The 22,523-nt window shown below is 46.2% G+C and overlaps 1 protein-coding gene across 1 annotated transcript in view; it reads left to right on the top strand.

Moving 5' to 3' along the window:
- KCNK1 (potassium two pore domain channel subfamily K member 1) overlaps positions 1–19,161 on the top strand; it is a gene marked incomplete at both ends in the record, with an annotated part of 33,793 nt that extends 14,632 nt beyond the window's left edge. Inside the window, 2 exons of the mRNA XM_080937156.1 lie at positions 14,528–14,923; positions 18,902–19,161. Of these exons, the coding sequence (XP_080793282.1) occupies positions 14,528–14,923; positions 18,902–19,161 (656 nt within the window). The remainder of the gene's footprint in view (positions 1–14,527; positions 14,924–18,901) is intronic.
- Between the last annotated feature and the right edge of the window lie 3,362 nt (positions 19,162–22,523).

Here is a 22,523-nt window from a genome sequence, read left to right on the forward strand (position 1 = left end):
ACACATGCTAGTGGAGCCAGAGGTCAATGCTGGCTGTCTACCTCAATCACTCCACTCCGTGTTTTTTGAGACAGGGTCTCTCACTGACCTGGAGATCAATATTTTATCTAGACAAGCTTCAGGGGTCCTACTGTCTCTATGTCCCCTGTGGGATTAGAAACATATGCACCACTCCTGTTTGTTACTGTAGCTTTTTGTGGGTGCTGGGGATTGAACTCAGGTCCCATGCTTGGGTGACAAGCACTTTACTATGTCACCCTGAAACTGGGTATTCTAAATACAATTCTTTGTATTGTATAGCTGTTCAAGGTAATTTCCTAGGGTTCTAGATGAGAGAGAGAGAGAGAGAGAGAGACAGAGAGAGACTGGCTTTTCTCTAATGTCTGGTTAGTCTGTTTCTCAGGACACAGGGTGTCACAGGTTCAAGTCCTGACCCAGGTCCATAGAAGTAGTTTAAAATCCAGGTCTCTCTTATCCATGTGCCAAGTCCCCATCAGTCACCTTCATGTTAGTGATCTGCCAGCGTCTTCAAAAGATGGGAGCTTTTAATACCACACAGAATCACACCGGCAAAGTCTCTTTTTCCTTCTTGTTCCTTTCTTTGAAAGGTGTGAACTCTAGAACTGAGTATCATACTGATCTGGCATGCACAATAGGAGTGTACTCCCACGGTTCATGGCCAAGCGGGGCCATGGACGTGTTTGAAGTGCAAAGTAAGGTCCATCAGACTTGTTTGGGCTTTGGGAGGTGTTGGGAGTCCCCAACTTTTTGAGACAAGGTTTGGCCATGTATCCCAAACTGGCCTTGAACTAATAATCATTCCCCTGCCTCAGCTTCCTTAGTGCTAATATTACAAGTGTGAGCTGCCACCTGGCTAACACTTTTGACTCTCTAGAGACCTGCCATGTAGCCTTAAAATATCCCTCTGTTAATGTCAAGGTCAGACATTCTGACCCCCACTGAGATGTGTTTGGCCAGATGACCTCTAAGCAGCTTGAGGACCTGATTCTGAACTCATCGGTGAGCAGTGGGATCACCGGAACACTCACTGACCAATCAGAGGCTGCTGAACACTGCACCCCTAGTCTGCTGTGACGTCAATCTTACAGGTTCCAGTGCAGCATTCTTGAAAAGAAGATGGCCAGGGGTTGCCTCTGTGCTGCCTGAGAAGCATGCTGTATCTTTAGCCTGTCTCTCTTAACCTGTGTCATAAGCCTCTGACAGAGGCTGTGGTGAGCAGATGTCATAAGCAGGTGGTTTCCGAAAGGAGCAGTGTGTGACTCAAAGGGGAGTTACTCACTGGGCAACTCACATTTGCTTAGCTAATAGGGTGAGAACCAAGGCTCCAAGGGTCAGGGCTTGGCTGGGTTCCAGCCATGAGGCTTCTCCTGAGTGACAGGTACCAAGGCCAGCCAGCAGTGAAGACTCAAAGGCAGAAGGAACCGATGGCGCCCTGTGCTCTGAATCAATGCAGTGGTGCAGAAGGTGATCCCATCCTTTGGCTGAGGTGACTGTGGAGAGCTGCGGGCTTCCTGTCTGGTGCAGGAGATCTGGGGGCTCTAGAATCTGCTGAGCTCACCCTTCTCCTTTGCTGGTCTCAAAACGTGGCTGGGAGAGGTGAACAGAGTGCTTGGTGCTCAGGCGCCTACCGTGCCAGCACAAGGGCACGAGTTTGGATCCCCAGCACCCACGTAAAAGTTGGGTATGGTGGCATGGCATACAGACTGGGGGAGAAGGAGATAGGGGGATCCTTGGGGCTTGCTGACAAGCCAGTGAGTGTAGTCAATCTGCGAGCTCCCATTTCAGTAAGAGACTGTCTCAAAACGTAAGCTGGAGGGGACTCACAATCACCCGCATTTCAAGTGGCAGGTAATGTGATTCTCTCTTCCACGTCTTCCTAAGCACCAGGCCGCCACGGGATGGACCCCAGTCCTCTGGAAAAGCAGCCAGTGTGCTTAATGGTGGAGTCGTGTTACCAGTCACATGACCTATCTCTTCATCATTTTACTAAACACATTTTAATTTCTCAATCCACGAACCCTCTACACAGTCCAATGGATGAAGACACAAACTGCCCTCTATATAGATAAAAAGAACTATAGAATCCCTTAAGAATATTATTATCTACCTGCCGCCAATTATGGCCACCAGGGTCTAGGCCTGCTTTCTCCAGCTCCATCTTGACTTACCCCTGGTCTCTGCTCCTCTTCCATTCTCCTACCTGTTCTCTACCTACTTCTCTACTGTCCAATCACGTATTGGCTTAACATCAATCCACAGACATTAGCCAGGAAAATGTCTCCATCTTTAAAAGGGCTTTGGAATCTGCCTTCCTTGCTCTCTGGTCTGCCTACAGCCCTCTGTCTCCGTGGCTCCTTGGTCCTTCCTGAGGCTCAGCCTATCCGTGTAGTTCTCTGTGTTGTTGGCTGAACGTAGGACAGTAGCCCTGAGCCCTGAAAACTTTGGGTTTTGGGGAAGGAGTCCTTCAGGCAACAGCATTTCCTTCTGTGAACCTTAGAAACCTAGTCCTGGGCCAGGAAGATGGCTCAGCCGGGGTCAAGGTACTGTCCTCTGAGCCCCACCCCTGGCAGAAGACAACAGACTCTATAAAGTCATTTTCTAGCCTCTCCTTGTGCACTCTGACATACATGCTCACTCACATACATCATGTGGGTGCACACACACACACACACACACACACACACATGTTTTTTTAAAAACTTACTCCTGAATCAATTGGTTTTAATGGGTGCCTCTTCAGACAGGAATGAAACAAGGCTTTATATGCCTATGTGTATGTATATATGAGAGTCTATGATGTATATGTCTATGATATATATGTATATGTGTACATGATATATTATATGATGTGTGTGTAACATGTACTTTATATTTATCTATGTGCAGTTGGTGTATATGCACACGTGGGTGTGCAGGTGCACATGCCTGGACTTGAGTGCAGAGACAAGGGAGTACATCAGCTTCCTCTTCCACTGCTTCCCACGTAGTCCTCTGAGGCAGGGCCGCTTCCTGAACCTGCAGCTCGTGTCTGCAGCAAACCCAAATAAGCCTTCTGTCTCCACCCCCTTCAGGAATGGGGTTGCAGGCATTTGGAGACTGCCTGGCTTGTTATGTGAGCGCAGTGACCCAAACTCTGGCCCTCATGATTGCAGGGCTAGCAGTCCTAATTACTGAGCTATTGCTCCAGCACCTATATGTACTTCATATGTATGTATATATGCATGTTTATATGTATGCATATATGCATGTTCATATGTATGTATATATGCATGTTTATATGTATGCCATGTTTATATGTGGCCACAACCCTCTCCCTTGAACTCCCACTATCTTCTCTAGAAATTATCTAACAGGAGTATGTGCATACATCTCTGTGTCTTTATCTCTGTCTGTCTGTCTCTGTCTGTCTCTGTCTGTCTCTCTGTGTGTATGTGAGTGTATTTATAGAAGACCATTCTGTCACAGTATGTGTCATGGAGCTTGTCCTCAGGGTGTCTTTATGTTAGGCTACCACATCTAAAAAAACCAAACTAACATTGTGTGTTTGAGAAATGTCCGAGGGATTCAAGAAATCTCACTAGATCTAGGAATACTGGGTTATTACTGTCCTCAAGGGACCAGTTTCCTAAGAGGTGGTTTGTAGTCTTAGTGTTAAGGAGAATGTTCTCTGCTTTAAAAAAAAAATCAAATCATGGCTCTAATTTGTTTAAAATCCCTACTAATCACCTGTAAAGTGTCACATTAATTCAGAGTTTAGAGATAGCCTGAGGAGGAGCCATTTTTAGTCATTTCTAGCATGGAATGTTCTGTCTGTAAGCAGGTGATTTTCTTGTTGGGGTGGAGCAGATATTTTAAAGGGGGATAGAAAAATCTGAGGGCTCAGGCAGAGAACTCTGTTCTGTGCAAGGGAACAGCAGGTCATTGTTGTCCCTGCTGCTTTGGGCCAGTGCAGGCTGCTCACCCCATGGACTGGAAGAAGAAAGGGGGGTTGCCCTCTGCCTGCTCCTTTTCCATCGGAGTTTGCAGCGAGAATGTTCCTGCAGATCCTTATGCTGAAGGTCTGTTCAGGTCTGTGTGCTAAGGAAACAGTGGTTCACTTGTTCATTTATTATTAGCTGGGGGTGAGAAGTTATAAATATAGGTGATTGGCAGAACAGTCACGATAAGAAGGGGACAGGGAGCAGAGGGCAGCATCTACCTTCCCCAGGCTGTGGGGTGACAGGTGGCTCTTGCTGCAGGACTTCCGCATTCTCTGGCATCTGTGCGGACAGACAGATGGTCAGCCCTTTGTGATTCCAGTCTGTGATGGGAGAGCTGAAACCATACCACACAAATGTCTTTTGTGAGACATTAGAAGGCAGTGGGGACTCAAATGCACTTGCCCCGTTGGGCTACCTGCTCTGAATCAGCAAGGCTTGATGGGAGCTGTGCTTTGAATCTAGAAATTCTGAGGGCACAGACAACCTTGGTATCAATCAGGGTTAAGATGCATGTGTTCAGTTTTGGTGACAATTATTATTGTTATTGTTATTATTATTATTATTATTATTATTATTTTGACAATCATTCCTTCTTAAAAAGTGCATTTATTTGTTTGTTTTTGTTTATGAGGGGGCCACATGCATGTGGAGCTCAAAAGACAACATTTGGGGTTGGTTCTTGCCGTCTACAGTGTGAGCCCTGGGAATCGAACAGTAGAAAACCCAACCAGTGACCCAGTGACCCACTATTCTCTTTTAAGGGCGCTGTTTTCCCATGACCTGGAAATGGCTTCCTAGGCCCCACCTCGTCAGCACCCCACCACCTCCCAAAAGTGCCACTCTAGGAAAACAAGCCTTCAACATAAGGATCTGCAGGAACATTCTAGATTCAAACTCTGAGATGGTAAGGGGAGCTGAGAGGGCAAACCCCCTTTCTTCCTGTGTGTGGGGCGAGCAGCCTGCTTTGCCCAGGGATTCTGATGTGATGTACAGGCCCAAAGCAGCAGGGACAACTGGCCACTGGGTCCCGCCTTCCCAGGCTGTGACCCACAGGAACCATCCCGCCTTCTAAGTTGCTTCTGTTACTGTTTGCTGAGGTAGCCAGCAGATAATCACCATAATGAAGTAGAACCTGGGCTCCTGGGGTGGCTGCACCCAGGACGTGTGGCTCAGCAGAACCTCTGGCCTCAGAGGTGCCCTCCAGGGAGCCATCTGCCCAGGGCCATGTTCTATGCGTCTCCTGGGCTACATCAAGAGAAGCTGTGTCAGCCTAACAGATGCCTGGTTGAGTTTTCCAGTTTGCCATGGTCTCTCACTGCGCAGGGTCGGGTTTGTGAACTTGACACAGCTGGTTATCCACGAAGAGGAAATGGTCATCAGCTGAAGATTTGCCTCCATAGGGCTAGCCTGTCAGGAAGTCTGCAGGGTGTTTTCTTGATTAATGATTGGTCTGAGAGGGCGCAGCCCACCGTGGGTGATGCAATCCTCAGGACTATAAGAAAGCAGGCTGACAAGCCCTTTCTTCCGTGGCTAACTTAGAATGAGTTCCCGCTTCAGGTAGTACTGCCTTGGTTCCCATAGGTAATGAACTGCAACCCATCTGCTGAAGCAGCCACGCGTCCCCAAGCACAGAGTGCACATTTTGTCCAGAAGGGTCAATTGTTGAAGGGACAGTGATATGGCTCAGCAGGTAAAGGCACTTGCTGCCAAGTCTGGTGACATGAACTTATTCTCAAGGCCCACATGATGGACAAAGAAACCTGACTCGTGAAAGTTGTCCTCTCACCTACACATGTGCACATACACACACTCACATACCACACACACACACACACATATACACACATACAAACATACTCACACCATACACATACACATACACATATACATGTTAACACACACACACACTCACACTCAAACACCACACACATACTCACACACACATGTAACCACAAACACAGTACACACTCATACATATACACTCATACAAACACACTCACACAACATACACATGCACACACACACACACACACACACACACACACACACACTAAAACACACACATACCATACAACACTTATATACACATACGGAGAAACACAAAAAAACAGATACATAAATATGACTTTTAAAAGAACAACTGTCAAAGAAATAATTTTGTTCCAATACTCAGTGGATGCGCTATGACCTAGGCTGGTACACAAGGCTTGTTTGTACCCTTGAGCTCAACTCAGACCTAAGAGTGTTCAAATACCAGCAGTTCTCTGGTGCCATCTGTCCTTGCTCAGCCCAGCCTTGAACATGAGGTTCTCGTGGTCGCTAAGGTCTGGAAGAATCGACATCATGTTTCCTTTCCAGGAGCTGCTTCAGTATCTCTGATCCTAGATCCTGCCAAGTCGATAATCAATATGACGCGGCCCATAAATGAAACTTGGTTTGGTTCGTGCCAGCATAAAGGACTGATTGGTATCGTGAGGGCTTCTGGGTATTGCAGTGCACTCTAAAACACACAGGCAGACATCTTGGCCATGGAGCATGTGTTTTCAAAGAGAAGAATAATGACGATCAACATAAACCGCATTTTTTTTTCACATAAGTGCTTGAAAAAAAGGAGGAATAAGGCAGTGGAGGTGATTCAAGGATCACACTGAGGGTGGCATAGGAATTTTACATAAGGTTCTCCTTGTCACAGGGATTTTACGTAAGGCTCTGTTTCATAGGGATTTTACGTAAGGCTCTCTGTGGCATAGGACGCTTGGGATGGAGTCATCTTCTGCTGTGTCCTCTGGAGCAAGTGGAGTATCTTCGAAGTCCCACCTGAGTCACCAAAAATGAGAGTCAGAAAAACGCTTTTCCTCACCTGGCATGAGTGTGTGGCAGAGACATTCCCTCCTAGTGACAGGTGGATCAATACCGGGGAAGTTCACTAGTTTACAAAGCACGCAGGTGGATCACCTGGGAGAAAAGTATTTCCACAAAGAACAGCACGTTTTAGGGAGATCCTGGGACACAGGTATCATTGTCCCAGGAATCCAAGGTGAGAAACATTTCATGGGAGAAACTGCAGGTTCCACTGGTCCTGAGTCTCTGAGTTTATAGAGTCCTTGAAGAAAGGCAGGAGGAAGTCAAAAATGACATTTGGTTTTGTGAGCTTCTATTTTGCTTTTAGGCAAATGGATAGATAAAGCCTTTGGATTTGATCACCTTCAGCTAAAGAAACCTTTGTAGTTTGGAGGGAAAACATATATGTGTGTGTGTGTGTGTCTGTATGTGTTTGTGAGTATATATATATATATATATGTGTGTGTGTGTGTGTGTGTGTGTGTGTGTCTGTGTGTGTATATATATATATGTGTGTATGTGTGTGAGTATATATGTAAGTGTATACATGTGTGAGTATATATGTGTGTGTTTGAGTATTCTTATCTCCCATTACTGTAAAAAAAAATACTTAAGACCATCAACTTATATGGAGGAAAGGTCTGTTTTGGCTCATCGACCTACTGTCCTTGATTTAGGCCTCTGATGAGGCAGAGAACATCTTGGCAAGGAGCATGAGGACCACATAACTGCTCAGATACACTGAGTGGCCAGCAAGCCCCAGGGACACACCTGTCAGCCTCTGGGGATCACAATGCCCAGTGCTGTGCCCATGTCTTACATGGGTGCGGGGATGGCATTTGGGTTCTGATGTTTCCATGACAAGCACCTCAGTGGATGAGAATTCTTCCCAGCCCTAGAGCATGTTCACTCCTTTGGAAAGGGAAGATGGCGAGCTAAGTTGGCTTTAGTTGAGAAGGGAAGGACAACCCATGGAGCTGTCACAGGGAAAGGTACAGAGGTTGATAGAGGAGAGTCATTAGCTGTTAATTTAGGGCAACAGTCCTGAAAGTTTATACCCTAAATAGGAAAACAGGGTGTGGGTCCCTCGAGGTCAGCTGCAATGGAGTTAAGCCAGTTTCCACACAGTCCTTTCTGCTGACTTCACCAGAAGCCGATTAAATGTGGTCTTTTTTTCTCTCACTCACCAGCTCAGAATTTTTCTTGATCAGCTGCTGTCAGGATCACTGAGGAGGATGTTATCCTAAAGATGTGGTGGGAGTTAAACTGTGTGCAGATAGAGCAGAACTGGCAGGTGAATTTGTTGTAGTCTACCAGGAGCTGTGTGGGGACAGCAACAGTGAAATGGCTGAGTATTGTTTCAGGTGCACACGTGAACCCAGTACAGACAGCACTCGGGTCATTCTGCTTTATCCTCAGGATACTTGTGTGAAGCATTACAGAAGTCCACAGAGGACGAGGCAGAAGCGTTTGCTAACCCAGAAATTTCTGCCTCCAACAGATGTAAAGTTTCCATTCAGCCTCGGTGGCCATCCTCCTGTAGCCACTGGGGATCTTGACAAAGTACTAGTGTGAATCTCAGGAGTGGAGGTGAGCGGATGGTTCGCTCCAGAGACCCAGGACCCTCATCCCTTTGCACATTATGAGGGCTGAGGACCACTTCACCTTCTATTGCAGAGCTGGGGTTTAGGGCCCAGTGAGAGCCCTCTTGACTATCTGTGGCTTTTCTGTGGCTAGGGACACATTGCAAACACAGCATCTAGAAAACAGTGTCTGGGCTGGAGAGATGACTTCTTCATTAAGGAACTGGCTGCTCTTCCAGAGGATGACCCGGTTTGGTTTCCGGCACCTACTCTGGGTGGCTGACAACCATCTGTCACTTCGCCTCCATGGGATCTGACATACTCTTCAGGCATCCATGCACACTGCACACGTGCACATACCCACATACAGACACACATTCACACACACAAATAGAAATAAATCTCAAGGCAAGTTGCACCTCCTGTTGCTCAGCATTTTTAGTCACCTTTGCAGTTCCTGCACATGGTGCCTAGCAGTTTCCAGGAGAAGCAAGATTAAATCCAGAGTTTTCTGAGCAGCCTCCATGCCTGCGGGAATGCCTGAAGCAGGGATTGTGCACCCTGTTCTGAAAGTGCACATCTAGGAAACCTCTACATTATACTAATTTTAAACGGCAGGGTAGTGATGGCTTCAGGGTGGTTATGTTAAACCCAGAGGGGACCTCGGGGAAGAGACAGCTGTAGGATGTAGGACTTTCCTCAGTAGATCAGCAGGCCTAATGCATGCTCTGTGCTCCCAGAGAGTGTTGTGTGCTGTTCCTATTGGCTGCTTTAATTCACCCACAGCATAGTCTTGTTACTAACATTGTCAAGGTGGGGACTGAGGGGTGGCTCAGTGTCTAGGAGGGCTTGCAGTGCAAGCATGAAGACCTGGGTTCAGATCTCTGGGGCCCACATCAAAAGCTAGGTGTGTACCCGTAACTGCAGTACTGTTTGGGGCAGATGGGAGGATGCACCAGTCACTGGTTGAACGTGATGAACATAATTTTTGATCTGTCTGGGAGGGTGTTTCTAAAGGAGGCCAGCAAAGGGTTAGGCGAAGGAGGTCTATCCACCATGGTGTCAGATCATGTCTCACGTGTTGAGGACCAACACTGGACAAAAGATGAATTCTCTGCCTCCTTGTGCTGGGGCTTCTGCTTGGACATCAGAGGCTCTGCTCTCTGTAGACTGGAAGCCTGGAGGCTTCAGAGAAGGATGTGTTCCTTCCAACCCCTTATAGGGACACACAGTTCTAAGAAAAAGCAAAGAAGCAGAGTCCAGGGCGCCAAACTCAGTCAGAAAGCCACTGCTTTGTGTTTCTATTAGGGTGGATTTTTAGTTCCTGGAGTTCCTTCCCGGGCCTCGTTTCCCAGTGAGTGTGTACCAAGCTAACCACACAGACGATACATTGTCCCAAATCTTGCTAGTTATTGAAAAGTAACAAGGATAATTGCTACACTGTTTGAACTACAGAGTCTCAGAAGCATCTGGGCAGGTGAGAAAGTTGCTTGCTCTGGTGTGTAATGTGAGAGTTCACAAAGGTTCTCTGAGATACCATGAAGGTGATTTAAAACCTGAAGACCCATGTCAGCATGGCTTTAGGGTTTAGGTGTGAAATGACCCCATGGTCTCATGTGTTTGCATGATTAGTCTTCAGATGGTGCTATACCGGGTAGACCTGACCTATCTGGAGAAACTAAGTCACCAGAAGGGAAAGTCCATCCCTGCTTCATGCTCTAGGCCCCCTGCTTCCTATTCTAGAGTCTCTGTTTCCCTCTCTAGTCTCCCTTCGTCCTACCCTGGGCCCCTACTCCTTGGTCCAGACTTCCCATTTTCTGTCCCATGTTCACAGCTTATGATTCCCAATATGTGACACTTCCATCACCACTAGCACACAAGAGCTGGTCCTGCCTGCCACCACACCATCCCCACCTTGGTGGACTGTGCCCTGTCAAGCTGGGAGCCCACATTCATTCATAGAGATTCCATCACAGTAATGAGAAAAAAGCCAATTACAGCCCCAGATTAGAGCCTAACCAGAGCAGCACTGGAGCTGTTGCAGTTCTAGGACCCAAAGAGGAAGGGTTATATTCAGACGGCTACCTGTGGTGTATACCCTCCTGAGACTCACGGGTGCAAAGCTGTCACCAAACATGGCAGCCGAGGAGCCAGAGAGTGGAACTTAAAAGTCAAATGTAGATCTGCCTTCCTAGGAATCTAACTCTTGCTGTTTTTGGAGGCAGTTTGTACCCCCCATTCCATTTCATGTTATGATAAAACAAACAAACAAAAAACCCAACAACAAAAGAACATTAAAGGATAAAGGGTTTAAAGGGACTGGAGCCCCTTGCTTCCATGGCAGCTTGTGACTGGCGCTGGAACCTGAAGCCCCTAGTCACATCACATTCACAGTTAAGAGCAGAAGTAACACATACTCACTGAGCTCAGCCTGACTTCTCTCATGAGTTCAGGATCTCTAGCATAAACAGGTCTTTCTGCAGCCAGATCCTGTTTACAGCTTGGAAAAAAGCATCAGAGTCAATGAGATTTTGTCAACTTGTAATGAAAAGAGAGAATAAAAAATTATGTGCTCAAGCTGGGTTTGTGTATGCACGAGTGTGCATGCATGGATGTGTGCACATGCGTGCATGTGAGTGCATGCATGTATGTGTGCATGGATGTGTGCATGCACACACTTGCGCACATGTGTGTGTGTGAGGGGAGGGACACAGGTGTGTATGTCACATACACATGCACACAGGGTAGAGGACAAACTTGAGTATTGTTTCTTAGGTCCTGTCATATTGTTTTGGAGACAGAGTTTCTCACTGGCCCATGACCCTACCAATTCAAGCCCCAGCCCTGGGAACACAAGTAGATACTATGTGCCTGTCTTAGTGAGGGTTTTACTGCTGTGAACAGACACCATGACCAAGGCAACTCTTATAAGGACAACATTTAATTGGGGCTGGCTTACAGGTTCAGAGTGTCATGAAGGCCAGAAGTGTGACAGCGTCCAGGCAGGCATGGTGCAGAAGGAGCTGAGAGTTCTACATCTTCATCCAAAGGCAGTCAGGAGAAGACTGACTTTCAGGCAGCTAGAATGGGGGTCTTAAAGCCCATGCCTACAGTGACACACCTCCTCCAACAAAGCCACACCCACTCCAACAAGGCCACATCTTTTAATAGTGCCACTCCCTGGGCCGAGCATATACAAACCATCACATATGCCTGACTTTTTCCCGTGGGCTCTGAGGATGGAACACAGGCTCTCATGCTTGTGACGTTACACTTCCACCTGAGCCATCTCTCCAGTTTCCCTAACCCCAGAAATATGTTTACTTTCTACTCCTCTACCATGGAAACCTAAATCTCATAATTTATTGGGACTGATAAGCTGTAAGACCTAGGCTGTGTGGTGTAGATGTGCCATATTTTTAAAAAGTATTGTTTATATGTTTATTTTTGGTGTGTGTGAGAGTCTATGCGTGTGTACCACACACATGCAGTGTCTGTGGATACTGGAAGGGACATTGGATATACTGGAACTGGAGTCACAGGCGATCATGAACCACCATGTGGGCACTGGGAACAAAACTCAGGTCCTCTGCAAGAGCAGCAAGTACTCAATCCTCAAGCCATCTCTCCAGCCCCATTTAAAAGTTTTAAAGCAGCAAATTCATAAAAATACCCCAAAAAGGGAATAAATCACAAAAATATACTTTTTTCCCCTCCTACCTCAGATCACTTTCTTCTCTCTACAAACGCCCTGCTTGCTAATGTCATTTCCATCCCCTCAGAGCTCTGCTTAACTGTCCTGGCCTGTTCCCTAGAGCCCCTGTTCTCTAGCTTCTGGAGACCAAGGGCCTGTATGCTGGGCTGTTTGACTGACACCTGGTCTCATTCTTTCCCCGTATGCTGCCTGAATGTGGCACACTATTGGCATCTTTCATGCTGTGTGGAAGCCTCCACTCTCCAAATGTCAAGCTCAAAATTAGTCTCAGCATCTCAGGAGCTGCTGGCTGCGTGGGGACCAGATGGGTTCAGGAATTGGTACTCAGAGCCATGGTTCTTAACTACTTGGGGACATGTGTTACTTTTGAGAACTTCACACAAGTATGTGGATGGATGTGGACATTTGCACATGACTTTAGAGGATGATTGATCTGTGGCTCACTCATCAGCTGAGTACCTTCTGGTGCAGGCAATCAGGATAATCAAGGGATCCCCCCCCAGTGTGCTCGCAGGACTTGGGGTTTTATTCCCATGAGACCAACCCCTTACCGAGCAGGGGTTTTCGGTGCATATATGGTTATTCTTGACCTTTTACATAGGCACCAGGGCTTTGAACTCAGCTCCTCAGGGGCTGAGGACAATTAGGTCATCTTTATATATATCCGATACTTGAGAATGAGACAGAATTTGAATCTACAACTGAGGAATTATGGGGCTTCTTTTTTAAAAAACAAGATATATTCCCAAGACTACATTTTGAAACCTTTTTCAATTACACTAATATGTCTTTTTTTTTTTTTTCAGAACCCAATTTTATTTTTAAAGTGCACCTAGCTACCTTTCTCTTGAATGGACTTGTTTACACATTTGCCACGAGAGCCCTCATGGAATTTCAGACATGGTCCAGAGCTTTCTGCCTGGCTGAGTCCTCTCTTGATGGCAGTTGGTCCCTCATAGGGTTTTTTTTTTTTTTTTTTTTTTGATAACAATTTGAGGAAAGAAAAACAGGCACACATTATAAGCAACAATCACTAGTCCTAAAGTAACAATCACTAGTCCTAAAGTAACAGTCACCAGTCCTAAAGTAACAAGTCACTAATCCCAAAATAACAGCCACAAGTCCTAAGGTAACAATTGCTAGTACTAAAGTAATAATCAGTCAGCCAATCACCAATCCTAAAGTAACTGCTCTGGTTTGCTGGTGGGACAGATTTCTAGGTTTGCCGTGTCTGGAAATGGGAAGAGGGAAATGTGTGGAGTTCTGGATGTGTTTGGAAGCTAGAGATTGGGCTATTAGACTCTGAAAGAATTACTCACTGAAACATAAGTAAACTTGACTCATTGGGATCCTACTTTCTGTGCTTTTACTGTGTCTGCTCCGCCCCATCCCCCCTCCTTACTCTTATCAGCCGGCTTCCCCTCACACACCTTTATTTGTCAGTTGTCCCACTGGGACCTTCGATGAGTCATCTGGTTTCGGATGAGAGTGTAGTTCATCTTATAGATGGAGGTTGACAAGGATCCTGTGAGGAGCAGGGAGAGAGAGGGATCAACCCAATAAGTAGGGTGTCCTGGTGTGAGTTTTCCTGGGTGGTCTGAGGTGACGTAGCTGCTTCCCTTTAGCACTCAGCTCTTCCTGCTTACCCTGTAGTGTGAGGAGCTGCTCCTGAGAGGAGCTGGTCAGATATCATGAAGAAGGGGTGAGGGGCACTTCAAATATATTCAGAGGGATCTTGGGGGTGTCCCATGACATGATGTCCTAGCTGTTTGTATCTTGAACAAGGACATGGACATGAGACAGAATAGCAGCCATGGAACATTTAATGTACATTCATTAAAAAGTTAAATTGATTCATGAAAAAAAATTGAAGTTTGATTCTCAACGCTCACCTCAAGTGGCTCTCATCTCCGCAAGGACCTGTCCTCATGTACACATAGGCTCTTGTAGACACATAATGTGAGGTGAAAATAAAACCGTAGAATACTCTCCACAGGATGGGTGCAGGCCATTTGTGGTTCAAGAGCCCTGGCTTAGGGTTCAGGGCTCCTTCCTACTGAAGGCCGGAGAGGAGTTATTTGAAAGGGTAGATCTTTGGGCGTTAGAGGGAATTGATTTTCTGTTCGCGGCAGCATGGTTGCTCAGTTCCCGGGGTGGTCAGGAACAGTCTGAATGAAGCCTTTCCTGTTTGCTTGGTCCTCCCTTTAACTTTCTTATGATTCACATATCTTGCCTCACCAATGACTGTAACCCATGCTGAGTTTTACAGACCACCAGAGACTCATATGTAACGTTTCACGTTCTCTCTTTCTTACCGCCCACATGCATGTTGTTGCCTAACCTGCTTTCCGCTTCCGGTGCACTCACAGAGTTTTTTCTCCTTACAGGCTATGGCCACACGGTGCCCTTGTCAGATGGGGGCAAGGCCTTCTGCATCATCTACTCCGTTATCGGCATCCCGTTCACCCTCCTCTTCCTGACGGCCGTGGTTCAGCGTGTTACCGTGCACGTGACCCGCAGACCAGTCCTCTATTTCCACATACGCTGGGGCTTCTCCAAGCAGGTGGTGGCCATCGTCCACGCCGTCCTGCTGGGATTCGTCACCGTGTCCTGCTTCTTCTTCATCCCAGCCGCTGTGTTCTCTGTGCTGGAGGATGACTGGAACTTCCTGGAGTCTTTTTACTTCTGTTTCATCTCCCTGAGCACCATCGGCCTGGGGGACTACGTTCCAGGGGAAGGATACAACCAGAAGTTCCGAGAGCTGTACAAGATCGGGATCACGTGTGCGTACTCATGGCGGGCGGCGTGTTGCGTGTCTCTTCCGTCCCGAGAGTTCCATTGTGCCTGGGGATTGACCGTTGTGCCTCAGTGCCTGCTTGCTTTCTCCATGGAGAATTTTCTTCCTGTCCCTGGCTTCCTGTTTCTCTTCACCGTTCCCTCCATAACTCTTATTGCTTAGTTATGTTTCCAATGCTCCGTGCCTCATGTGTGTTTTCATGTGGGGTGCACGGGTGTCCCCACTTCTCCGAGGACAGCCTCCCTAGTCCTTCCTCTGGTGCCTTCTTCGGGCTTTTTGGCATGGTATTTCTTCAGTCTGCCTAGACTGGTTGACTGGTGAGCTCCAGAGAACCACCTGTCTCCACTGGCCTCCTCACCATCTCTGGGGTCACAACACAGGCCAAGACAACAGTTTCTCCCAGGGATTTACACTTGTGAGGCCCTTCACTGCCTGGGACCCCCTCCCTCCCGATCAATGTCTCTAATGGTGTCACAGGCATGGTGGCCAACTTTTACTAAAGCAACTTTACACCGCTAAACATTTCACACACAAGAAAATAAGACCTAAGTCCCCCGCCCCTTGTCACTAACATTGTGTTCTCTAATTTCCCAGGTAATTTCTTAAGGTGGTTGCTGACCTCCTTATCCGACATCAATTGTTTTTAGGATTTAGTGTGGAAAATGAGGAAGACAATGACTTTTAGATGAAAAGCCAGGTGTGGTGACATGCCGGCACAGGACAGATAAGAGGACCCCAGGGCTGATGGCTGGTCAGGCTAGCTAAAAGTGCAAGCTCCAGGTCATCGAAGAATTCTATCTCAAAAGTAAACTGGAGAGCTACGGAGGACAGAGTGCTAACCTCTGGCTTCTACATGCACATTCACCAGCAAACACGCTTCCATGGATACATGTTTATACATATACAACACACAAGCTGGAAAAAGAAGTCAGCCATCCATTTGAAAGAGAGAGCTTCATTTTCTGTGTGAGCCCTCCTGTGTGTCCAGGACATGTAACAAGCAGTTGTAACGCAGTTTCCATTTCTGCTGTCTCTCGATTCATTTTATCTGTGCCCCAGCTAAGTCACGGCTTCTAGGAAGTCATGGATTCTTGAGTACCCAGTGCCCTCACCCCATCTTTTTGTTTTAATCCCAAGAGTTGTTGGTTGAACTGAGTGTCTGAATATTTCCGTGAAAGGGTAGGCTCCCCAGGAACAAAGCCAGCACTCATAAAACCCCAATGCTTTCGATGGCTTCTGGCTCTAGTCCAAGCACAGGAAATATTTGCCAGAGTCCTGCAATGGGGGTTTCAAACTCTTTATATTTTAGAGGCTTTGTATAATTCTGAGACCCACCACAGCCCACTCTTCTTGTGTCTAATTTTGTAGCTTGGGAAACCACCTCAGTGTCAGCCATCTTCATGTATTTATACTTCTTACATCTGAGGTCTAAGAAATAAGATCATGAGCCCCAAAGGAGTATACTTATTTTTTTATGGCTCACAGATCACAACTCTGAGGTCCCCAAATGGAACACACACCCACACAATCACTGGTATCTGAGTTCCCACCCTCCTTGGGTGGTACTGACAAAAAAAAAATGTGTGGCTTTGATGACAATATAGATACCATTGTAACATTTTAAAAGCTGGCAGGGCAATTGTTTAAGTTACATTTTCCTTTAAAATTCCTTCACAGACTAGAGAAGTAGAGTGTGCCTGTGGTTGTGCCTTCGAGTTACACTTCTCTAAAATTACCCTTTTCTCTCCTGGCACACGGGTTCTCTCAGCTTCCCACAGAGCAGTGAATTCTCCCCTAACCTGCTCCCCTGTTACCGTGTGCACTGTGCTTTCCAGGCAGCCAACCAGGACAGATTTTATGCTTGGAGTGTCCAGGACTTGATCATGTAAGGGACGAATGTTCCAAAGGTGTAGGTGGAATAAAATCTCACCACTTGCCTGAAACCCTGTGGGCTCTTTTGGAAGCGTTCCAGAGTCTGGTTAAATAATAACAAACTGAGGAAGTAGATTTGCCTAGTGACTACCAGTGTACTGCCAAACACAAGAAAGGCCCCATGGCACCAGCTTACTGCCAAAGCCAACGATCAAAGCTGGAGATGTGTAAACTGTGCCCAGCATATCCAGGGCTCACCCAAGCCCCAACAATGCAAACTTTGACTTCCCTTGTCTACATTTTCTGGAAATCTTTCTTTTACAATATACTTCTGGGGCATGACATGAGTAGTTCAGATGTTCAGATTTCCTGACTTCTTTTATGTTGAAACTAACATAAAAAATCACTGTTTACCCATTACATGCACTAAGAAATGGTGGGTGTATTTCAGGAATGAGAAAACTGTACTTATCTAGTGAATGGTCCCTGTGCCCAAACACTGACAGTGACGTCAGGAGGCTTAGGAAGCAGACATTGGGACAGTACTGCTGAGAACTTGGAAAGGTCCTCATGAAACAGGAAAAGCGTTTTGGGACTCTCTGATCCTAGAGCCAGAGAGGAAAGAGTCACATTGGGTGCCTATCACAAGTCTAAGGAGAGGCACAATGACAACAACTGACTTCTTTATTCCTCTAAGACTGAAGCCAGGAGAGAAGAGGATGCCTGGCTTCAGGTTAGGTCATTAGTGGTGTTGAGCAGCAGGGAGGAAATTAAAATTGGCTGATGTTGAGAAAGGCAAGAAGATTCCTGTTCAGAAGTGTGCCCAGTGCAGAAAGGACAGGCAAGCATAAAATGGACCAAATCTCCAGGTTCGTTTGGGCAGAAGACAGGTCAGGCCTCTGGGTTTCTTACACAAGTGCTAACAAGAACAAAGGCATGACTTGGGGAGAGGCTATGCTGAGTATTTAGAGAAGCCCCAAGAAGTACAACCCTGGAACAAAAATAATCTTCACTGGGATTAAGAAAAAGGGAGAAAGGGCAGAGCTAATAGCTTGTCCTAATGAGTAACACCACCTGCCTTGTTTATTACAAAACACTGCCTCACTGTTTTTAATGTGTACCTTAACTCAATTCATACATCAGAACTCAGATCATGAATGGTAACAATGTTTCCATTGAACAGTCTGGATTCAGTGACTTACAGTATAGTGGGTATTGTCCTTTTGAAAATAACCATTCCAGTTGTGTAAATTTATTACCCTTCTCCCTCCATTAGTGAGTGACATTCGACTTTCTACAAAGATGAGGTGTCGCTGGAAAAGCAATAGAATGGTCTTATGCTTAGATTTCTGTAACCAGGCACACAGATATGTTTACACATGAGAAAAGTCCTCAGTGCCTCCGAACCAAGCAGAAGTCCAAACCGTGTCTTGGTCTGTATTCACTGCACAGACAGTGGCTAAACCTCAGCAAACAGCTGTCTATCTGGACGATGCCCATTCAAGATTTAATGAGAAGTCCCTGTCTTTTAGCACGGAACAGCATTTTGATGTGGTCTATGTATCATATCAAATAAAGAATATTTAACACTTAAAGACAACTGAAGCCAGACCTGGAGAGATGGTGCGGCACCTTAAGCATGATCACAGTAGGCATGCAGACCTGAGTTTGAATTTCCGGCACCCACATAAAAGGCGGGCTGCACACTGGCAGCCCTAGCTGGCTACCAGCCCAACGCCATGTTCAGTGAGAAACATTGTATCAAGGAAGCACAGTGGAGAGTGACAGGGCATCCAGTGTCCTTTGGCTTCTGCTTTCATGTGCATGGGTACATCCTCTACTTGTGTGAAGCTCGCTCACGCATGTCTGAAGACTGTGATTGTGACTAATCCAAATTCATCGATGGCTAAGCCATTTCATTCTTCTTCCCTGCATCCCTCTGTGAGCTGTGTAGACTTTCCTAGAAACCAGCTGGAGTGGACCTACCTGCTGGAGAACCCTCGTGTGTGGCATGGGAGGGGGAGAAGTTGTTCCGTCTTGATTTTGTGGTGACTAGATCAAACTAAGATGCTGCCTGTTTTCTACCTCACAGGTTACCTGCTCCTTGGACTCATAGCCATGTTGGTTGTCCTGGAAACCTTCTGTGAACTCCACGAGCTGAAGAAATTCAGGAAAATGTTCTATGTGAAGAAAGACAAGGATGAAGACCAAGTTCACATCATGGAGCATGACCAACTGTCCTTCTCCTCCATCACTGAGCAGGTGGCCGGCCTGAAGGAGGAGCAGAAGCAGAACGAGCCTTTTGTGGCCTCCCAGTCACCGCCCTCTGAGGACGACTCTGCAAACCAGTGAGCCTGGGCCACTAGACCCCGGACATGAGGCAGAGCCTTGAGTGTGTCCACTTTTATAAGAAAGTCAAAGCTAAGATGATGTTATTTTAAGAAATATTTACTGTTAACAATATTTTAAAAACATGGAACTTTGGATTCTTGGGGTGGGTTTTAATCCCTGGGCAAATGAGGTATGCACCTGTAACTCATAGGAAATATGATCATCTGGTGTCACACACTGGGGACGAATACTTGAAATACTGTAGTGGATGGAGGCAGATTTTATATGTAACTGGGGACTCTGGGTTTGCATTCCAACCATTTTGCCGATAGCTGAGTAGCAACATTTATATTTAAAAGCAAAACAAAAAAAAATCTGTAGAGATGTATTTTATAAATAGGTTTAAGTGCCCAGGCTTGCATGTGCCTATTCAAAATGATTATTTTTGTAGAGTCTAAATTAACTCTATTTATAATGAATAGGTCACCATCCACTGTGCACACAGAGCATATAAATATGTTTATATTCTGTACATAAGTGTAGGTACCACGTATCCCTGTACTTCTTAAGCCAAGAATAAGAGATATTTTTTCTTTTTCACTTCCCTTTATACTAAAAAACCCAGAATTGCCACAACAAGCTAGGAGGCATAACAAACTCAAGAGAAAATCGGTATGATATTCTATTCCTGTGTACGTTTCTACCCTCTTGTGATGCTGTAGGACCAGACAGCAGGCGAGGAAGGGAGTTGGTAAGATGGTGAACCTATTCGGTATGGAAGGCTTGGTACATTCCTACGCACTTCACAGGTCTGGAGGGCATACCACCATCTCTACCCACCTCACACTCAAGCACAATGGCAGTGCCCCTCCCCTGAACAGATTGTGTCGGGTTAATCTGAGGTTTCTACATTCGGAAGCTGACACCAATAAAATCACGGCAGATTGCAGTCCTGTGGTTTACTACACCTGATGTGTCCCTCTATGTACATTGTCTATGTGTGCCTCACTTTAAAGAGACTACACAGTAACAGTCCATTGGTGTATCTGGGATGTCAGGACATTTAATGAGACCAGGTAAAAATCAAGTCTAAGAAGCAACAGAGGGGACACCTGTGCCTCTGTCACCCAAGCTACATTTTGAGTGCAGGGCTCAAGAAAGTCCCTTTGTGTCCTCGGGGTCTAGATGCCTTGTGGGCAGAGGAATTCTTTAACCACGACTGTCAGTCATATTATGTGCCTGACCCTTCACAGAGGAGAGACACTGGGATGGTTTCCGAGGGTGTAGAGTTTATTAGAAGCATTATTTATGACACAGACAGACAACAGTACAATGGGGATTCTGAAGAAAGTCCAGGCCCCAACCAGAGACACACAGCATGGCTGAGCCCTGAAGAGAAGAAATCAAGGCTCTGGTGTTAGAAGTGGGCTCCCGTCTTTCTAAGGACTGGGGAGGGCCCATGACACAAACCTGCAGCCAGGCTGTCTGTTCCTCAGGCACAAGTGGGTAGGAAGCAGGATGTTCGTGCACCAATAGTCCCTTCCATTCAGCTTCCTCTGTAGGGAGAGACCATGGAGCCCAGAAGTCTGTTAGCTAAGGGGTCACAATGTATCTGTGAGAAAGGCTGCTGTGAGGGCTTGTGGCCTGGATCCTCACATTAGTCTTCCAGACCTGGCACCTGTGCCATTCTAATGTATTCCCAGGTGGTTCATCTTGTCCCAGAAGACTAGTTTTGCAGAACAATGGATAGTTACAAACTTAACCGCAACTATGAATGTTTTCTCACAACATTCTGTAGGATATTTTCTGTTTGTTTTATCCTACAGCATTTAACTGGCCAAGGTTATTTGTCAGATATACCCATCTCTGGGCTGGAGAAATAGCTAAGTTGGTAAAGTGTTGGCCACACGAGCATCAGGACTCAAGTTCAAGCCCCAGGATCTGTGTTAAAAAAATATCCATGTCTACCTGCACGTTTGTAACACGAGTGCTAGGGAGGCTTAAAGAAGTGGGTCTAGAGCCTGCTGCCAGTAGCCTAGTTTGTTTGGCAAAGTCCTGGCCAGTGAGAGACCCTGTTTCAAAAGAACAGGGGTTTGGTTGCCTAAGGACTGACATCTGACTGTCCCCCGAATTCCAGATGCATGTGCTCACATGTGCACACACACACACACACACACACACACATACCAACACAGCCATGCCACACCCATGCACATCCGTGTGATAAGCGTACACAGATGTACCCATTTCCAACATTATCTGTGTACCTCAGGCACCCCTGAGACCACGTCTCATACTGACAGTATTGTGCACACACTGAAGTTGTCCCTGTGGTCTGCGGGAGAACCCACGCTCCACATTCATAGAGGAGAGCCTGATTAGAGTGGAGATTGTTTTAAGATCAGCTACCCTGAGAGGGATTTCTTTTCCTCACGGAAATTTAAAACGGCATTTTCTTGTGTGTTGTCAGTATTTAAATGCTGTGGTTTATGACCTCATCTGTCTAGGAAATAACAAATTAGCTGTAAAATGGAAATTTGTTTTCCATAGCTTTTTCTGAGCAATGATAATGATATTCACAACAGCCCTGCTGGGACCAAGAGGAGAAGACATATACACATGTGTATGTGGTATATATGTGTGTGTGTGTGTGTGTGTGTGTGTGTGTGTGTACACATGCACACCTGTGTGATCTGTATACAACAGCCCTGCTGGGACAAAGAGGAGAAAGAGGAGGAGACATATACACAAATGTGAGTACGTGGTATATGTATATGTGTGTGTGTGTGTGTGTGTACACATGCACACCTGTGTGATCTGTATACAACAGCCCTGCTGGGACAAAGAGGAGGAAGAGGAGGAGACATATACACAGATGTGAGTACATGGTATATGTATGTGTGTGTGTGTGTGTGTGTGTGTGTGTGTACACATGCACACCTGTGTGATCTGTGTACAACAGCCCTGCTGGGAAAAAGAGGAGGAAGAGGAGGAGACATATACACATATGTGAGTACATGGTTTATGTGTGTGTGTGCTTGTGTGACCTGTGTATGTTTACATATGTATGTATGCAGTGTGTGTGTGTATGTTTTTATGTATGTATGTGGTGTGTGTATGTATATATGCATGTATGTGGTATATGTATGTATGTATATATACATGCATGTGGCATGTGGTCTCTGTATGTGTGTATTATATATGTATGTATGTGTTGTGTGTGTCTGTATGCATGCATGTATGCATGTGGTATATGTATGTGTGAGTATATGTGGTCTCTGTGTATATGTGGTATGGGTGTGTCTGTCTGTATGGATGTAGGTGGTGTGTGTATATGTGCTGGTGTGTGGTCTCTGTGTATGTGGTGTGTGTGTATGTGAATG

This window comes from Micromys minutus (assembly GCF_963924665.1).
Source record: "Micromys minutus genome assembly, chromosome: 24".
NCBI lineage: Eukaryota > Metazoa > Chordata > Mammalia > Rodentia > Muridae > Micromys > Micromys minutus.